At 41.1% G+C, this 17,346-nt stretch overlaps 1 protein-coding gene across 2 annotated transcripts in view; it reads right to left on the reverse strand.

Annotated features, from left to right (window-relative positions):
* galnt9 (polypeptide N-acetylgalactosaminyltransferase 9) overlaps positions 1–17,346 on the reverse strand; it is a 109,932-nt gene that overhangs the window by 77,694 nt on the left and 14,892 nt on the right. The window contains exons 1-3 of one of the 2 annotated variants that reach the window (XM_042487465.2): positions 16,835–17,004; positions 14,843–15,023; positions 866–1,032 (exon numbers count right to left, since the gene is read on the reverse strand). In XM_042487465.2, the coding sequence (XP_042343399.1) occupies positions 866–1,032; positions 14,843–15,009 (334 nt within the window). In that variant the 5' untranslated portion in view covers positions 15,010–15,023; positions 16,835–17,004. Of the gene's footprint in view, positions 1–865; positions 1,033–14,842; positions 15,024–16,834; positions 17,005–17,346 lie in introns of those variants that run through there. The other variant, XM_042487464.2, reaches the window with a different exon arrangement.

Here is a 17,346-nt window from a genome sequence, read left to right on the forward strand (position 1 = left end):
GACTCCTGCTCGGCCTTCTTTCAGTATGTTATTCATGCGCCCTTTTCTACTGCCAGCCTGAGGGAGGCAGGCCTGTTACTCTGTGCCAAGTGAAGGAGGGCCAAGTGTCGTCTGGAATCTAGTTCATTGTCCCTCCCTCTCCAAACGGGGAAGCTTTTGGGTTGTGGAGCCGAGCATCGTCAGCTGCTGTGGGCGTCATGGTGTGGAGGCAACTGAAGCATTTGCCCACATCACCATGGAGACAGTTGTACGCAGCAGTTTCAAAAAGGACGAGACAAATCCCATGCCTTCTCTTTCCTCTTTTTTTTTTTGTTTTAGCTATTTTAAAACCTGGTGTTCAAGAGTCCACCCTCAGGGGTTCTCTATCCCTTCAACTGTTACTCACAAAACCAAACATACTCAGTGTCCCACACACGCGCACACACAGGCACACACACCGACGCACATAAGTAACTATAAGACTGACGACTTTGGCAGGAGTCCAAAAACATCACACTAACTCATCTGTGTATGACACCTTAGTTCACGTTCTACCAGGGAAGAGGAGACATGATGAATTGGCCGACTGTCTTAACTGAATCAGCGAAACTACAGCATTAGACAATGATAAAGTGCAGGTTCTACAGGTTTTGTGATTTAGAGTTTGAGAGGATACACACGTGGATGAGAAACAATTAAACATGATGCAAAAAGGAAATGATCCCAGAGATGGTGGATCAAACATCAACAGTGACTGGCTGTGAAAAGCATCAATTAATGTCCCACTGAGCACATACAGTCAGACACAAGGGGTTTAAGACTTAAATGCTGCTCTGAAGTCATTGTGTTATGTTATCCTATTTAATAGAGCTGCCAAGGGTCTTACCGCTGTCGCTGTTGTCGTCCACCAAGATGATCTCCTTGAGCACATGTGCTGGCGTGTGGTTGACCACACTGTGGACAGAGCGCAGGATCACTGACAGTGCCTCGTTCACAAAGATGAAGACCACAGAGATCTGAGGAAGGTCCTCTGGGTACGTCAGCTGCTTACACCTGTTAAAGATACATTTAAGATTATCATTCACTGAGAAAAACAAGTATTGCGCTCTCTGAATGTGTTTTATATCAGCAATTAGCTCACACGACTCACTAGATGCAAAGATTGATTCCACTTTCATATCTGTCAATTAAATATAAGGTTACCACTGGGTGACAGTTAGCTTAGCTGAGCATAAAGCCTGAAAAATGGGTAAAAAGCTAGCCTTGCTCTGTCCAAAGATAACAAAATTTGCCTATAAGTGGATTTTGTTAGCTGTTAGCTCATTTTACGCTAAACTAAGCTAAGCTAAGCAGCTGCTGGCTTTAGCTTCACTGTACAAACATGAGCATAATATCAAACTTCTAATTCAACTCTTCACAAGACCTATTTCTTAAAGCCCAAGAACAAAGCTTTTTTTAGAAAAAAAAGTATAATGTATCTCCAGTTAGCCTAGAAGAAATAATACATTCATTATTTAAATTTAAAAAATAAACATTTAACTATGCAGCGTGTAATCATGACAAATATTTTGAAACAAAAATTTGTGTAACAGAAAAATGGCATTAAGACATTTACAATCTTGCTGGGACACCCTGCAGCTTCCTAAAAGATCCCCTGATCCTCTTTAATAAAAACCACTTTATAGCCGCTAGGAACCCGGTTATGGTCCTCTGATACCTCCTCAAGGACTCCTGGAGCCACCTCAAGGACATTTGTGTCATCATCAACCCACTCTGACTGCAACAGTACAAACCCTTCTACAGCAGACATTTTGACTTGTCATAGCCGGAAACTCACAGGTGTAACTAATAACGTTAGAAATGGCTTCATTTCCATTTAGGTGTGCCTGTGAGCGTGTGCAGTAGCAGGGCCCCGGAGCCAGCGCATCTGCAGGAAATGGCATGCAGCCATAATTAATGTGATTAGTTACACCTGTTTGAAATGCTCACCTAGAGAGGTCCATTACATTTTGAGAAATCGGCCTCATACTTCTACTTTTTGGAGTTTAAAATGGTTTTTCCTTTCAAAAAAATGAGTAAAACGCTCCGTGTCTCATTCCTAGTGTATCCCCATGGTGCACAGAGCCTTATATTTCTCTCTGAAAACAAAGGGACATATCCTGGAATTTTTTTTTTCCTCAGTGTACCAAACCAACAAGGCAAAAAATAGCACTCCTCTAAGATATCATTTGAAGGCCCACATCCATTTGATGAAGAAGCTGCAGCTCCAAGACCTGGATTCTCTGTACTGTACTGCGACTACTGTTGCAGTATAGCTGCCACACTGACACCAAATGCTGAGCAATAAGTATATTTCTCCAGGGTCAGGAGAAGGATGTATGTATTTACTTGATTTGACAGGTTCATGACAAAGTAATCTTTGGAAGAAACAACTATACTTTTCCATTACAAAGACAAGGAATATAAGAAAGCATTCTAAAAATTATGTTTATATACTTTTAATTTGCATTAGTAGATACATTTTGTAGAAAAGGCATTTCTGCTCCTATCAACAAAATGGAAAATTTATCTACAGTGCAAAAACTTCACTGCCAAAACAAAATGTTTATACAGCAAATATTATCAATGTCAATGTATTTTCCTAATAATATCAACTTATAGCCACAAAAGCATGATTAACACATATCTTGTCACTTTAAAGTGACAGTTCATGATTTTTGAAGCAGGGCTGCATGAGATACTTATGTAAAGTCAGTGTATTACATACAGTAGCTGGCAGTCGGCGTGCTCCGCGTTTGCAGAAAGAGATAAGGTGCACAACCCACAGCTCAGCATTACAATGCTGTATAGAGGGGTTGATATCACGACGTCTTAGCCATTTTTTTTTTTTTAAAAAAAAGGCCACTTGACGTGGACGCTGTATTGAGAGTGTTTTCAAAGTGAAGTTTTGTTTTAGTCGGACTGCGCAATGGCATCTCAAACAACTGACCGCCGATGGATGATAAATGTAGTGCCAAAGGAAAAGGCTTTGTCACGGCAAGGTAAAAATGTGAAGATACTCTAAATATAGGGCCCCATAAGTCCCATTAAAGCCCTTTCTGTCACAAATGTATGGCCTGACAATGGCCTTCTCAACTTGATAATAGGTGTGGCAGTCCCTTACTTACCACTGGTAACAGCCATTTAATGGCTTTATAACAGCCGAATTGGCTGAAAAAGTTTTCCACTTTAAAGGTCAGAGGATCACTAATGTTATCAGAATTCATCCTGAGGGGGGCAGACCAAATGACCTAATAATGATCTACAAGCTGAAATAAAGTCCGACTTTGGCAATGTAAAGGATAAGCTGCATTGTCTTACATTACTAATGGTTGCATCGTGAAGCCAGACCCTGTAATGGTGGTAAATGCAGCAGACTCCAGGCAGCCAAAAACCAAACTGTGTTCTTCCTTAACTGCTGTAGGAATACATTCAGTGCAGAAATAACAGAGTGTGGCTGAATGTGGAGAAGTCAAAAACACGTCTCTACTGACACAGGCAATCAGAGACTTCGATAGTGTTAGACTCAATGGTACAAGGAGGTAAATAACCAGGTTTCTCTTTTACCCTATGTTTCTCTGTTAACTACCAAAATTATTACATGGGTTTTAAAAACTGTCTAAAAAGAACTGATAGACTGATATGCCTTTCTCTTCTTTATTTTTGTCATATTGATGTCACCAACACGGTGAAAAACAAGGTGAGTAAACTGTAGGCAAGGGAAGTAATGCAGTGGTTCCTTTTTTTTTTATATATGTTACATTTTCTGTCTGTCTTTCAAACTCTGTGCTGACTCATTTGAAACAATGCTCGAGCACTGCTTGGACAGAGACAGATGGAATTTGTGGCTGAGATGACAAAGAATTGCTGAAGTTACTGACAGTCATGCCGGAAAAGGGGTCAAAATTAGCATGTCCATCCAGGTGTCATGTTTCCAGCACTGCCAATCTACATACCCGTGACTACTGCAGAGTCATTTGTCCCAGGAATGAATTGTGACCTTTCGCACTAAAGACAAAAGCAAGGTGTTGAGCCTAAATTTGGTCAAAAACTGGTTTATACAAAAATAACAGGTTACAATTATACTTTAAATGTAGACAGTCCTCAATCTTTTCTCACCATCCGTCTCTGCCCAAATTCTCTTGATTTCATACAGTACAATGACGCCATGGTAACCTATTGTGAACATCTGCACATCCCACTTACGCTGGCACAGTTAATTATAAGAACTGTACACTATGCTATGCAAATGAATATACACTGCATTCACTTGGTTTGTCAAAGTTTCTCCCTCACACACTCCATCTCAGTAATCCTGTTACTCTTCTCCGCCGATAATCTCAAGTCTGTCAAACATCCCGTCACTTCCAGTAAAACACAGTATTTTCTCACAGACATACTGTGGCTTTGAAGTCAGAAATAACAGTGTTGACTGGACGAAAGCACTTAGCTGATTCCTGTGGTAACTGTGAGCACACACACACACACACACACAGGGCCAGCATCTTGTGAATCTTTTCACAGCGCTCCAATTAGACTCCGAACCCAACAGCTGACAAACGCGTTTCACTCATTTCTGCCTTTGTTTCTCCATGTTTTCACATATCTTATTCAGCAGTGCTGACTCATTATGTAGGGATAATGAGGTGGCTAGTGTAATTGTTGTGGTTGAATAATTTACAAGGATTTTGGCTGCAATGAAACACTTGTAATATTGTTCTTTATTAAAATATCAAACTGACATACATCGACTATATAGTGTAAACAAATCTATGTGTTTTCCTTTAGCTTTGGTAAATCCTGTTAAGCTCTCGAGATTTTCTGCCAAACCTCACAGCAAAGTAGTTTTAAAGGCAGTGACAGATTGCATTTGCCGGGTGAAATACCATTCATGATAGAAATATTAATCAGACAATATATTGATTTGTCAGAACATATCAGTCTCACGCTCTATATCAGGGATTATTAGATGTGACGGAGGCAACGAGTGAGGCCGAATTTCAGTCTTGTAGATCTGCACTTTGCAAGGACCTCATTTAAAAATTAACTGTTTCATCATCCTGAATCACAAATTCGGGCTGCTACAGAAAAGGCCATCCATAATCTCAACTAATAAAACCAGGCAAACCTTTCCTACAAGCCCCAAATGAAATTGTGGTGCTGCATACAATCACTGACTTACCAATGTTTTATTTCTGTAACCTAAAGCACATACAGCAAAATTAAAAACCACGGTTTTACCGTAATTGTTACAAAGTGGTTTTGACTCTGCTGATCATATTTTTAGACATTAAACTTGGTAGTGTTGGTATCAAAGTCATAATTCTGCTACCTTGAAAATGTTTTGTTCAAAGACAGCACGTTTCCTGCTCTTCCACCCTTGCTGTGAGCCATCTGAGCTCTACTGGTGCTCGGTGCCCTGATACCCCGGTGAACTGCGATGTCAGCTTGAGTCAGCAGCATCCATTGGGTCAGGCCGCAGGGGGACGGCCACTCAGCAGATGGATCCCAGCGTGGTGCTAAAGTTACATCCTCCTCTCTCCACCCATTGGAGGCCTCCTCTTTCTCCACGGCCGCTGGTTTGTATGAGCGCGTGCGTGTGTGAGTGTGTGGCTGGTATGTGTTAGCGGGTTCTCACCTTTCAACAATGAGAACTGGCAAGGGAGGATCTAGCAATTATGTAGGATGACACAACAGATGGTATCTTATTTACTTGTGAAATTATATAGTAAATGCTTTGCATATCACCATAAAAGACTATTTCTACTTTCCTTCTGGGCCTTACTTTACATTTTCACTTTGCACGTTTATTTAATGCACCATAACCGGGGAAGATACACTTATCAACTCCTATTGCAACTGAATCCCTTCTGCAATTTGAGCTGGTTGCTTTTAATATTCATTTTCTCAGATTTTAAACTTATTCTACTAACACATGCTGTTACACTCTACTTTATTATTGATAGTTAAATGTCTGAACTTTAAAGAAATAACCTTAAAGATTTTCATTTAAATAACTGCTACATTAAGTCACTATTTATTACCAAATGGGGTAACCTATATAAATTAAGCCTATGGCCCACTAAAGAGAACTCTTGCATTTGCAGTACACCGGGTTTCTGTGGCAACATTCCTGGGAAAAATCACATGCAGCATACAGTTATTAATAATACGCTCTCACACATACCAAAACACACATACATGTGCGCACACACAAACACACACCATTTCTGCTGTGTTAACCCTTTCATCTAGTCAGCTGCAGGGCTCATAAAAAAGCTGGTATTAATAAATTCACCAGCCTGGTTTCAGTCCTTTAAAACAGAATTCAAAACAATTTTCACAAACCAGGAGTCGGCTGTGGCGCATCCTGTCTGAACAGCTAAAATGGTTAACATGGGCGCAGGGAAAAAAGGAGGCAACACATCGTGGTGCTTCCAGGCACTTTGGGGCACATTGCAGCACTTCTGCTTCATGTCCAATCAACCCAGTCCCACTACCAACTCATCAATACAGACGCTTTGTCAGTGGCAGTATGAGACGCATTTTTTGGGGAACGACCATACTATAAAGATTAAGAAAGTCCACATAGGGTGGTAGGGACAAACAAACTCTGGACTTTTACCCAAAGACTTTATAAATAATTCACGTAGCTATCATGACATCCCCCCACTGGTTTGTGGGCTGCTGTTTTGAGGCCTTGAGTTCGGCATTTCTGCTGTCGCCATCTTGTTTTTTAGAGCCAGAAGTGACCATATTTGGACCCTGTTGTGAACAAAGAAGTCAATCCAGTTATTTTAATGACATCATACTGTGCTAGTATGTGTATGCTGCACAAATGTTCTTATTTTAAGCCAAACTGGATGTGTTTTTTGTTTTTAACTTAACCACATACTTTTGTTGCCTAAATCTAACGAGTAAACCTAAATGTTTTTTACCTGTTCTAAATTTCTTATGAAAAGAGGTATGCATTTAACAAGTGCATTATATACATTTCCTGTGGAAAAAAAGAGTAATTTGACACACTGAGTGTTCAAACTGATACTGAAGGGGTACTGGAGCGTCACATTTTGACATGTAGGGCCACTGACCAAGCGAAAGTATCTGACAAGATGGAAGCAGGAATGTGTTGGTCTGAAACCTCTGCCAGAAAATACACTGCAATTACATTTTTTTGCCACTTAAGATGAACAAAACAGAGATCTCTGAAAATGTAACTGCACTGCACTACACAATAAAACATGATGTAGAGTGTTTCTTCTTCTGCAATCATCAGCTATCATTGGCCAAGTGTATAGTACAAACACTGGGATACAGAGAGCATAGTATATTAATAACCAGACCACATTTCTTTGTTGTTATTTTTGCGAAGTAATTCTTGTTAATTATCTAGCTAGCAAACAGTTGGCTATTTACACATCCAACCAATTTAGGGATTCAAACACATGTGTTCATTGCCACTTGGTGTACCTGACTAATATCTGCTTTTTCCCTTTGATCAGCTGACTAAAAATCAGCCTGAATCTCTGCTTTGTGCTACACTACTGCAACAGTGCAGAGTCCCGCCTCACATATTGACACAACTTTCGATTTTAAGGTAGTGGAATATAAAACGAGTAACTTAGAATCACTCAAACAGCTTCATTCATTCAATGTCCTACGTGGCTCCTTTTAACTTAATATATCCATTGATTCGTGCATAAGAATGACAGTCTCACTGACCAAGTAGGCTCGTGCCTGCTGTTCTGGACGGGGAAAACTTAATTTCATTCACTGTTATCAATCACTTCCATTACCGCAGCCCACATGCATTTGACAGCAGAGGTAATAAAAGGAAAACTAAACCACAGAGAGTGTTTATGATGGAGCACACTGCGTACATCTATCTATACTTTAAGCCCCGCTCTTGCGCTCTATTCGTAAGAGTAAATGCACAAGTGTTTTGATTGATAACCCCTCCACTGTATCATTTCAGTCCTTCCCCGTGCATTTATGCTCTCCCTCAGCAACTCCCTTTGTTCCCTCTCACAGCTTCCTCTATTGCCTCTCTCAATCAGCCTTGCCAGGTCTATAAATACAATGACAAATCTGGCAGTGAGTTCGAGGGGAGATTTTTTTGCACCGAGGCACTCCTTTGCACAGCCACGACATGGCAACTGTGCAAAACAAAGTAATGTATATTTCACTCCTGTTCGGTTATACGACTAGTGGAGAGGCTGCGTTTAATGAATATTACTAGAGTAATATCTTGAAAATGTCAGAGAGGGCAAGGCGGCCTCATCGGTTCTAGTTGAGATGTGGTGTGAGGCAGGATTTCAGTGTCGAGATCGTAAAGTGATATTGTAGTTCCATTGCCCTAGTTACTGGATCCAATTTAGGGCATCGCTCAGCCTTAAATTTGTACCTGTCTGCAGTAGCGGGGAAGCCTTGTAAAGCCGTAACAGGATGAGCGATCGACTCATCTGTTTGTAATGGGACTGAGCTCACTGGCCAGTGCTCATAATTTGACCCGGAACAAGCTTTGACAGAAACAGAGCACCAGATTAAGATGTATTCCAATCACACCTCCCTCTTCTCCTCCTCCACCAGCCTGCTGCCCCAGCCGCTCCCGCTGACTTTTTCCCCGCCGGCCGCTCTTATTCGCTGTGAAATTTCACATTAACCTCCAGTAACCCGCGCGATGCAGGCAACACCAAAGCAACTTTCCAATCCGCAAGCACTCCTCTCACAAAGATAATCGTTTGCCTTGTCATTTCTCCACCCTCCCATCCCGGAGATAAACTCTAGCGCTGGGAAGAGCAACAATTTGCGTCAGGAGCTGCTGCACCGCGGAGACCTTACGATCCCATTCTGCAGTATCAGACACTAAGGAGATGAGGTAAGCCCGTTTCTCTAGCCTCCTTCTCCAGTTATCACCCTCCCACAGGCACACAAACACAAGACGAAGGGTCCTTGGGCTTCAATATAGTTTGGGGTTTAACTATTTTGACAAAATATAAATCGAATCTTCGACAAAGTGACAATAGAGATACAGGTACGATTGGGAGTAATTGAATATGAATCCCCTTGGAGGAGAACTGGAGGATGAAAAGCAGGTTTGGTGCCTTGAATTGCATTTTGCTATTTATGAGTGACACAAGTTCTATTTAACATCTTTTTGTTTGTTTTGTGGGCATCAGTAATCTTACCAGCTCACACGCCTTTGCTGTTTTTCTCTCCACAGCTGAATGAGATGTTATCGTACGTAAGCCTCCCAAGGACAGCGAATGGCAGGCTCCGAGTCACCATAATATAGAGCCTACTTAAGTCCCCGGGTATCTCAGTTAAGAATGTCACTTTCCGAAGTGAAGGGCAGAGGCTGGCGGGCGTTGAAAGGGGATTACAGGTTTTTTGTCCGAGAGACAATCGCGACTGTAATTATTATGAATTGGTTTTTGCTGCAGTCGAGCGAGTTTGAAAAGACAGAGACTTGTGAATGTGCAGATCATTCTGTTATGTCGGTGGACTTTGCTTCCCTGTAGTCATCAAAGTCCTCTGTTCAATGACTCCTGTTCAATTAAAAGCCCATTAGACAGGAGGTGACTGGTTCCTGCATTTAACCTCCCTTCTGCAGTGCTGCAGTCACCTTTTTTTGCCCGCAGGACGTAATTAAAGAATAAGGACATAAGTCAGATATATGTAAGAGTCTTTCATACTGCACAAAGAAAAGAACTGCTTTAAACTCAGGCAAACAGGTTAGGACTGAAAGCACCCCGAGGCAGATCTTCCTATAGGCAACACAGGTGACCACCTCAAAAGCAATATTTTTATTTTGTTTGTTTTTAACTCAAACGTGAGGGAAAAATGATCCAAAGAGCTAATGCTAACCGTCAGCCTGAAGTCCTGCCAATGCAGTTCACCTTGTTACGTCCATCAGTGAGTGATCAACAGAATCAGAACATGCTGGAGAATTGAAGGGTATGGTGGAGTGCAGTAGGAGCTGGAGAAAATAAAAAGGCAAAAAGCCATCCGCACGGCAGTACAAAACAAACTGAAAAAGAAGCCTACAAAATCTGCAACTTCGCACATACCATATTTTTTTAGTGTTTGATATTTATTATTCTTGGTTGTTAGCTATGTTGTTTATTGGTATCTTGTCTCGTTTATAATAAATACTTAAAAAGAATGAGTTTGGGGTGCCTGGTGGCTCAGTGGATAGAGTGGGCGGCCCGTGTGGAAAGGCTGTGTCCTCGCCGCAGCAGCCGCGGGTTCGATTCTGGCCTTGGCCCTTTGCCCCCTCTCTCTCTCTCCCCCTTTCACACTTGTGCTGCCCTACCAATTCAAAGCAAAAATGCCCAAAAAATATCTTTAAAAATAAAAAAAAATAAATAAATAATAAGTTTTATCTTGGGTGGTGATGGGGCAGCTTGTCTTGGGTTCTGAACTATGCTATGTTGGAAGTACCCTTCTACAACAATTTTGGCAGTACCAGTATTGTTCTGACTACATAAACCCATTTTCTTTCACTTGTTATGCTTTTCTTTAGGGGGCTGCTTCATTAAAAAACATAATTAAAAAAACTATGTTTGCACATTTCACTGTATTGATTTCCATTGAGCTTCACAATAAATGTAAGTCTTTATCAGCGAGTGTACCTAACGCAGCGCTGTCATGGACCAAAGCCTCGCCTTGTTTGACACGACATGTTTTGTTTGCACTCAAAGATTATGAGCTTGTTTGTATGGGTACAAAAAACATTGTGCTGATCATAAAACACACGACTGATTATTGCCTGGACACAGAGAAACAAATCCAGAAGTATAAGATGACAAGAACCTAATGACAGGCCATAGAACACACAGTCAGCGCCATTTAAAACAACCACTTCAGCAAACCCCCCGACGCTCATTTCTTTTTTTTTCTTGAGTTCCAATTTTTGTCGAACAAGTTGATTAAAAGAAGGAATTTCCTAAAACCCCTCCATTCCAGAGGCACTCTCAGCTGACTTTATTAATTAGCAAGCTCCTTTTTACTCGCCCTCCTCCTCCTCGTTCCACTCTAGTCTAATTTTTCTGGGCGTGAAAAGAGCTTGGAACAAAGCGGCGTGGATGAAATGAATTGTTATCCCCGCTAAAGCCCTCAGAAACCTCTCTTGGCCGTCAGATTTCCTCTCAGTGTGTCTGCCTGTCACCATTGTTCTTTGACACTGTGTGATATGAACGCCAGTGGCAGCCCTGATTACCTCCCCCTCCCCCACATCCCAATCCATCTCCTGCAGCACTCACTGTATCACAGCTGTACTTCACTTTCTAAAGATAAAATTTATTAAAGGCACCATTAAGGCTGCTTGCTGGGCGTCCACTGGGTCTCTTTCATAAAAAATACAATAATTCATGACTCCTTTTATTGCAACATTAGAACATGGCTCTTCAACTATCACCATCATCTTGCCCGTGTCCTTTCATGTTGGGATTAGGCATGTCTCAAGTCATACTCGTTTGTGTGACTTCCCATGGCTGAGGCCCCGAGATGCCCTTTGGCTAAACTGACTGTATCACATTGACAGAAGAGAGAGGGAAGGATTAAGTGGAGATAGGCAATAAGACAGATGAAGACGATGCAAACAGGAAGTAAGGACGGCCTGTAAAGAGGAAGATTCTCGAGGGACCATTACGATGTGCGAACCAAGTTATGTGACAGCCAGAGACAGCTGAAGGTTTCAGTGGGCTACTTTTTGGTAGCCATGCTAGCTTGTATGCTTGCATTGCAAAACAGTTTTAAGTGCAGAAAACAATAACAACACTGTCCTTGTGTTATGAGTCTTGACAGCAAAAAGGTAAAATGAACTACAGCTTGTTAATTAACCTGATGCTAGGGCTGTAAATCACTGGTTTCATCATGATGTTGACATCATGATATTAAATTGATACTTTGGACAATGCTACGATATTTGCTGTTATTACAAAGTCTGCCACGATACAATTTCAATTTAATTCAAGTTATATTAGCCACTATTGTATGTTTATATAACACAGCCTGTTAGAAAAACGGACAGAAAAGCTTCCTGGAAAAAATTTCATATTAACTCAGACCATGACCTTTTTCCTAAAACTTCAGGGCTGTCTGACTTGAAGACAAACTTCTCCCAACATCCTCAAAACTGTTCAAGGGTGGAGGGTGTATTCGTTTCAGCGTTGAGGAGGCACATAAGTTGTATCAAACATGTAATTTCCTGCATCCTGATGAGTTGTATGCACCTAATTATGGTGTATAAAGACTTCTGCTTTTATCATGTACTTGTTGGGGGAAACAAATGAACCTGATCTAAATATTGAGGGGGATGTCCCCCCAAAATCTACACATCTACACCTGTGATTGCAATTACTGTTACCTGTGCAGAAGAACATTAATCGGATTGAAAGACCACATTCAAGGATCTCCTCAATTCAAGTGACTTTTTAGTGAAGCATTTCACTTTTTTTTCAGTATTTCCTCTCAAATTCTTAAGTGTGTTTGTGTGCGCGCGCGCGTGCGTGCGTGTCACCTGTCTCACTGGACAAATATCACATATTGAAGATGGTAGAATTTCATGCCTTTATATAAAAAAGCCAACATGACCTTCAAAACTCTATTATTACTGAAATGTATCCCTTTCATATTTATTTCATAAGAACTTCTAAAACTAACAAACCAGCAGCCAGTATGTGATCTATAAGATAACATTTTAATATAAACCTGCAATAGAGATTTGCCAGAAATAAACATGCTAGCAGATAAACTAACAGGCGGAGTCCCGCAGTCTGGAGGCTTGCAGTTTAGATACACAAGGCTCCTATTTTTGCTGGACGTCAGAGCACTTTGCATCAGTTCAGCCAAATTTAACACAGAGCAGACAGGTAGTCAGACAGCAACACAACATTAAAACATCCAGCTAATTTTCAGAATTAGACACTCCGTGTTGACGTCTTATTGTTTTCACTGACTACATCAATAAAACATCCGAATGAGCGGATCCAGGCCTGGATTCAAGTCAGTGGTTTTCAGAGGGCACTACCAACTACACGGACGAGAAGAAGCTACTGAAAAGATGGAAGGATGGAACATCACAAAATTATTTATGACACCACACATCCTTTTTATAGGGACAGCCATAGAAAGAAAATAGCGTGGAACAACTTATTGGGAGTTATGGGAGTGAATGGAATTATTACTTCTTCTTCGGAGCAAAACCGCAGCCGTAACGCAACGCACATGCACAAACCCTGGGTAAGAAGGAAGTACACAGGAATAGTAATGTCTGAGAAGTAGAGGGAAGGTTGACAGCTTTGTATATCTGCATTAGCGCAGATTTCAAGCAAGACACAGGGGACATGGCCCTCTAATATTCAAAACATGTGCGTTTATCCCCTCCAATACAAACATTAAGGTAGCAGAAAAGAATTTTTTTGGCAAAATTAAAGACATTTCCACCGTAAACCGATGCAGAACAGACACAAAACAGTGCATAAAAATTCAACAGAATGCAGGAAATGAAGTGTTTGATCTTTTTTTCCCAGAGGAGGAACCCTAACCCACTCTTTCATACGTCACCTTCTGATGTTGAATCGAAACCTATGTCCTTGAATGTCTGATATATATGCACATTTCATCAGGGACGCTGGAGCACAAAGGCTGCTCTATTGAACACTGCGGGGGTCACAAACAATTTCTCCACAGCCCATCAGCCTGTGAAAATGCTGCTAACAGCATTAATGCCGACCATTGTGAAATGAATGCCAAACATGACAGAAGTCTAGTTGTTTGTACTGTGGTTTTTAGTACAAAACAAATTAATTCATACGTCTTGAATGCACTGCTATGTGACTCATGATATTTTGCGTTGGTGCAAAAATACAACGTCCTATGTGCCACGAGAAAACTGGGGGCAGCAAGTGCAAAATCAATGTCATAAAGCAGTGTCCTCCACTGCAAGCCATTAAATTTACAAGGGTGACATTTGCATTTTTTCTGTTTAATATGGAGAGCAATAGGACGCAGTCTTTGGACAGTAAGACATTCCATGCATCTCTTCAGCACTCCAACAGCAGGTGTTTTGGTTGTAAGTCCTGCATAAAGATGAAAACATGAGCAAAATATACCGCAAATTAACCCTTAAAATAAAAAGCTTAGTTGGGTGCCATGTTGCACTGGTCTTAAGAGAGCCATCCACCATTCTACCCGACAACCAGAGGATGCAAAAACTCAATAAGTCTGTGCATGCTAACAGTTCTTCAAAAGCATTTACACCACTGCTGCATGTGCTCAGAAATAAATATCAGATATATATCCTAATGGGAATTTAACCCCGTTCATGAACTGTAGAAAAGAAGCTTTTTATACTTCATTGCTAAGCAAAAGCACAGATATAGCATGACTGCGCCATGCACTTTTGATCCTGGTCTGAGCTTGCAGCAAGTTCCAATAATCCTCAACACCACTACTTAACCGCACAGCTTATCATTTCTGACACGCCTTGTACTGCATCTCTACTTATACTTTGGCACTGTAAATGTCTTGGACATTCACCAAAATACAAATAAATACCAAAAAGAAAAAGAAGAACAGAAAAAAAACACTGTGCACTTGATGAAAATACCAGTTTCCTGGCAAAAAGTCCTGCCGTACATTGTGTGCCTTCACAAAAATAGAGCCCATCAACTGCAGCAGGGATTAAACCGGCAAACTTTCCTGTTACAAGACTTTCTAACATCACACAATCCTGCCAGGAGGAAAAACAGGTGTAAAGCTGTAGTTGGAAGGAGAATGGACATGACAGGAAATGAGAAGAAACAGAAGGTGGACATACTTTTTCGGCCTGTAGTCGGGGATGCTTCTGTCCAGGGAGATGCGGTCACTGAGCTGAGCATTGTAGCCGTACTCCTCGTATTTCCCCTCGGCATCACGACTATCCTCTCCCAGAGTGGCAGCAGCTCCCCCCTGGCCAAGGCCTCCAGGTCCCTCAACTAGCCCCATGGGCTTTGCCAAACCTGCCAAGAAAATGACATAACAGAGAGACAATCACCCAGATGTACATGGCGTGTGTGTAGAGGCATGCACACACACAGAGGACAGGGAGCGACAGGTGAGAAAAGAGGCTATGCAGAAGGGCAAATGATTGACATTCTCTAGCAGTGTGAGGAGACTGGTGTATGTCAGCTCCAGACCCAGCGGGGCTCATCCATAGGGCATCATTACGCTGTCTGTCAAGGAAAAAGCTGCAAAACACCCACATGGACACAGACGTCACAGAGGTGAGCACAGCAGTAGCTGAGAGACAAAGTGGTGCAAGGGCCAACACTGTAACAGAGACTACAGAGAATTCCTGGTGCACAGCTGTAGGACTGGAGGTAACTAATTACTTGTAATACTGTTACTTTAAAAAAGTAGTTTTTTGTGTGTTTGTAGTGCTTTTGAGTATTCTTGAAATGTGCAATATTGCTTTGAATTTAGAACTGAGGCAAAGTAACATGGAAAGGTCCTGATAAACTTTTTGAGAAAGGAGCTGAGGAGAGTCGCCAAATCAGCAGCTGGAGCATAGAGGAAGCTGCCGCAGGAGGGCCAAGCTTCATATTCAGAGAGGTGACACTCTGCAATCAGCTGACACTGTAAAAGATACATGTTGTAATGTGTAATCATTCGACCCAAATATATACACACATATACATTTATATATATTTATATATCTATACCCATACCTGTGTGTTCCAATTCCTCATCAATTCGTCTGTTTTTCTCCCCTGTGATCCTGCTCTGTTATCCTCCCTGCTGTTTCAATTGTGTTTTGCTCCTGTCTTCAATGCACTCTTCCTTGTGATCCTGGTTTGTTTCAGATTGGTTTTTGATTTGTATTTTATTTGTACTTTGTGTTTTTGGGTTTTTCAGTGTTTTGTTGTTTTTTGGTTTTTTTTTTACATCAGCTTTAAAGGCTGCACACCTGTCTGCTTTATTTTTGTTCCGCATTTGGGCCCTCATCCTACCTCACCCGTGACAGTTTATGTCAACTTTCACTTTTACTCCACTACATTTCCTAAACAAAACGTATATTTGTACTCCAATACATTTCCCTTAAGCATTTTAGTTACTTTCTACAAAATAGGGTAGAAAGACAGGAGGGGATGAATAGACAAATGAAGGAATGGGGGGGAAGAAAAAATGGATTTTGTTTTTCAAATCCTCTTAAGTTTTTTTTTTAAAAAGTTGTTTTTCTTCAAGTGTAACGAATGATATATTTTTAAGACATGTATGTTACGAAAAATAAACTACATAATTACGAAATTCTGATCTCTTAGTTTTGTGTTAACAGAATTTACTTGTACCTTTACTTTCAATACTTGAGTACATATATCATTCAAAAAAATTATACAGAAGTACAGTAGATATCAGAAACTCTACCAAAGTCATTTTCTGTTAAGATATCTGTGACTGTAATCAAGTGAGGCCTCAGGGACTTCATGTGCCACTGAACTAGTGCAACTAGTCGGCTGTGCTGGCCATATGAAAAAATGCATGTTTAAACCAGTAACAATCAAGGGATACAAGGATACCACAGTTATGATACCACTTTACTACAGCGTGCTGTTGACCTCTCATCAGTTCAATAATGACGATAAAAGTAAGCTGTCTGCAAACTATGCTCTGCTGAAATGTCAAGAGGAAGGGTGAAAAATTACTAATTTAACATAAACAACTTGATAACAACAACACAGGGAAGTCAGGGGGTTTGCTAATGCTACAGGACACAGCCGCAACCATCTTTGCACTAAACGCAACAACCCGCGGACAGTCAAAAATAACTTACCAGTACATTGTCCTTGAAGACTGTCCGCTGTGGTTTACGCGGTTTTCGACGTCTTATCGGTGTAACGTTACTGTAGCCATAGTATGAGACTCCTAACGGTCACCACATCACATAAAACAGTGAGTAGTTAGTTACGCGGATGTAACTCCGCTTCTATGAGCACGTGCGTCGGCCGTGTCACTTCAGGAGCTGTCGTTTAATGCTGCATTCACGTGCTCCTCGGATGTTCCCCTTCTCCAAGTTTGAAAGTCGTTTAACTTTAGTTTTAATGAGCTTTTAGTTGTAATGTGGGAACATGGATGGTACTTACAAGATTTGTTGTACTGTATTGTTCAGAGCATACAAACAGCACAAAGAAAACAGTTTTAAGCTTACAAAGTGATTTTTTTTTTTGTCCAGACTTGTTGCTTCACCAGTAGCCTACATACGTAAAATTACTAAAATATTGCTTACATGACATGTTAATGCTGTATTCACATGTACATGGCCGCTGGAGTATTTTTGGAGCATTT

This window comes from Plectropomus leopardus, chromosome 4 (genome assembly GCF_026936395.1).
Source record: "Plectropomus leopardus strain MGB_pleo_1.0 chromosome 4, ASM2693639v1, whole genome shotgun sequence".
Lineage (NCBI taxonomy): Eukaryota > Metazoa > Chordata > Actinopteri > Perciformes > Serranidae > Plectropomus > Plectropomus leopardus.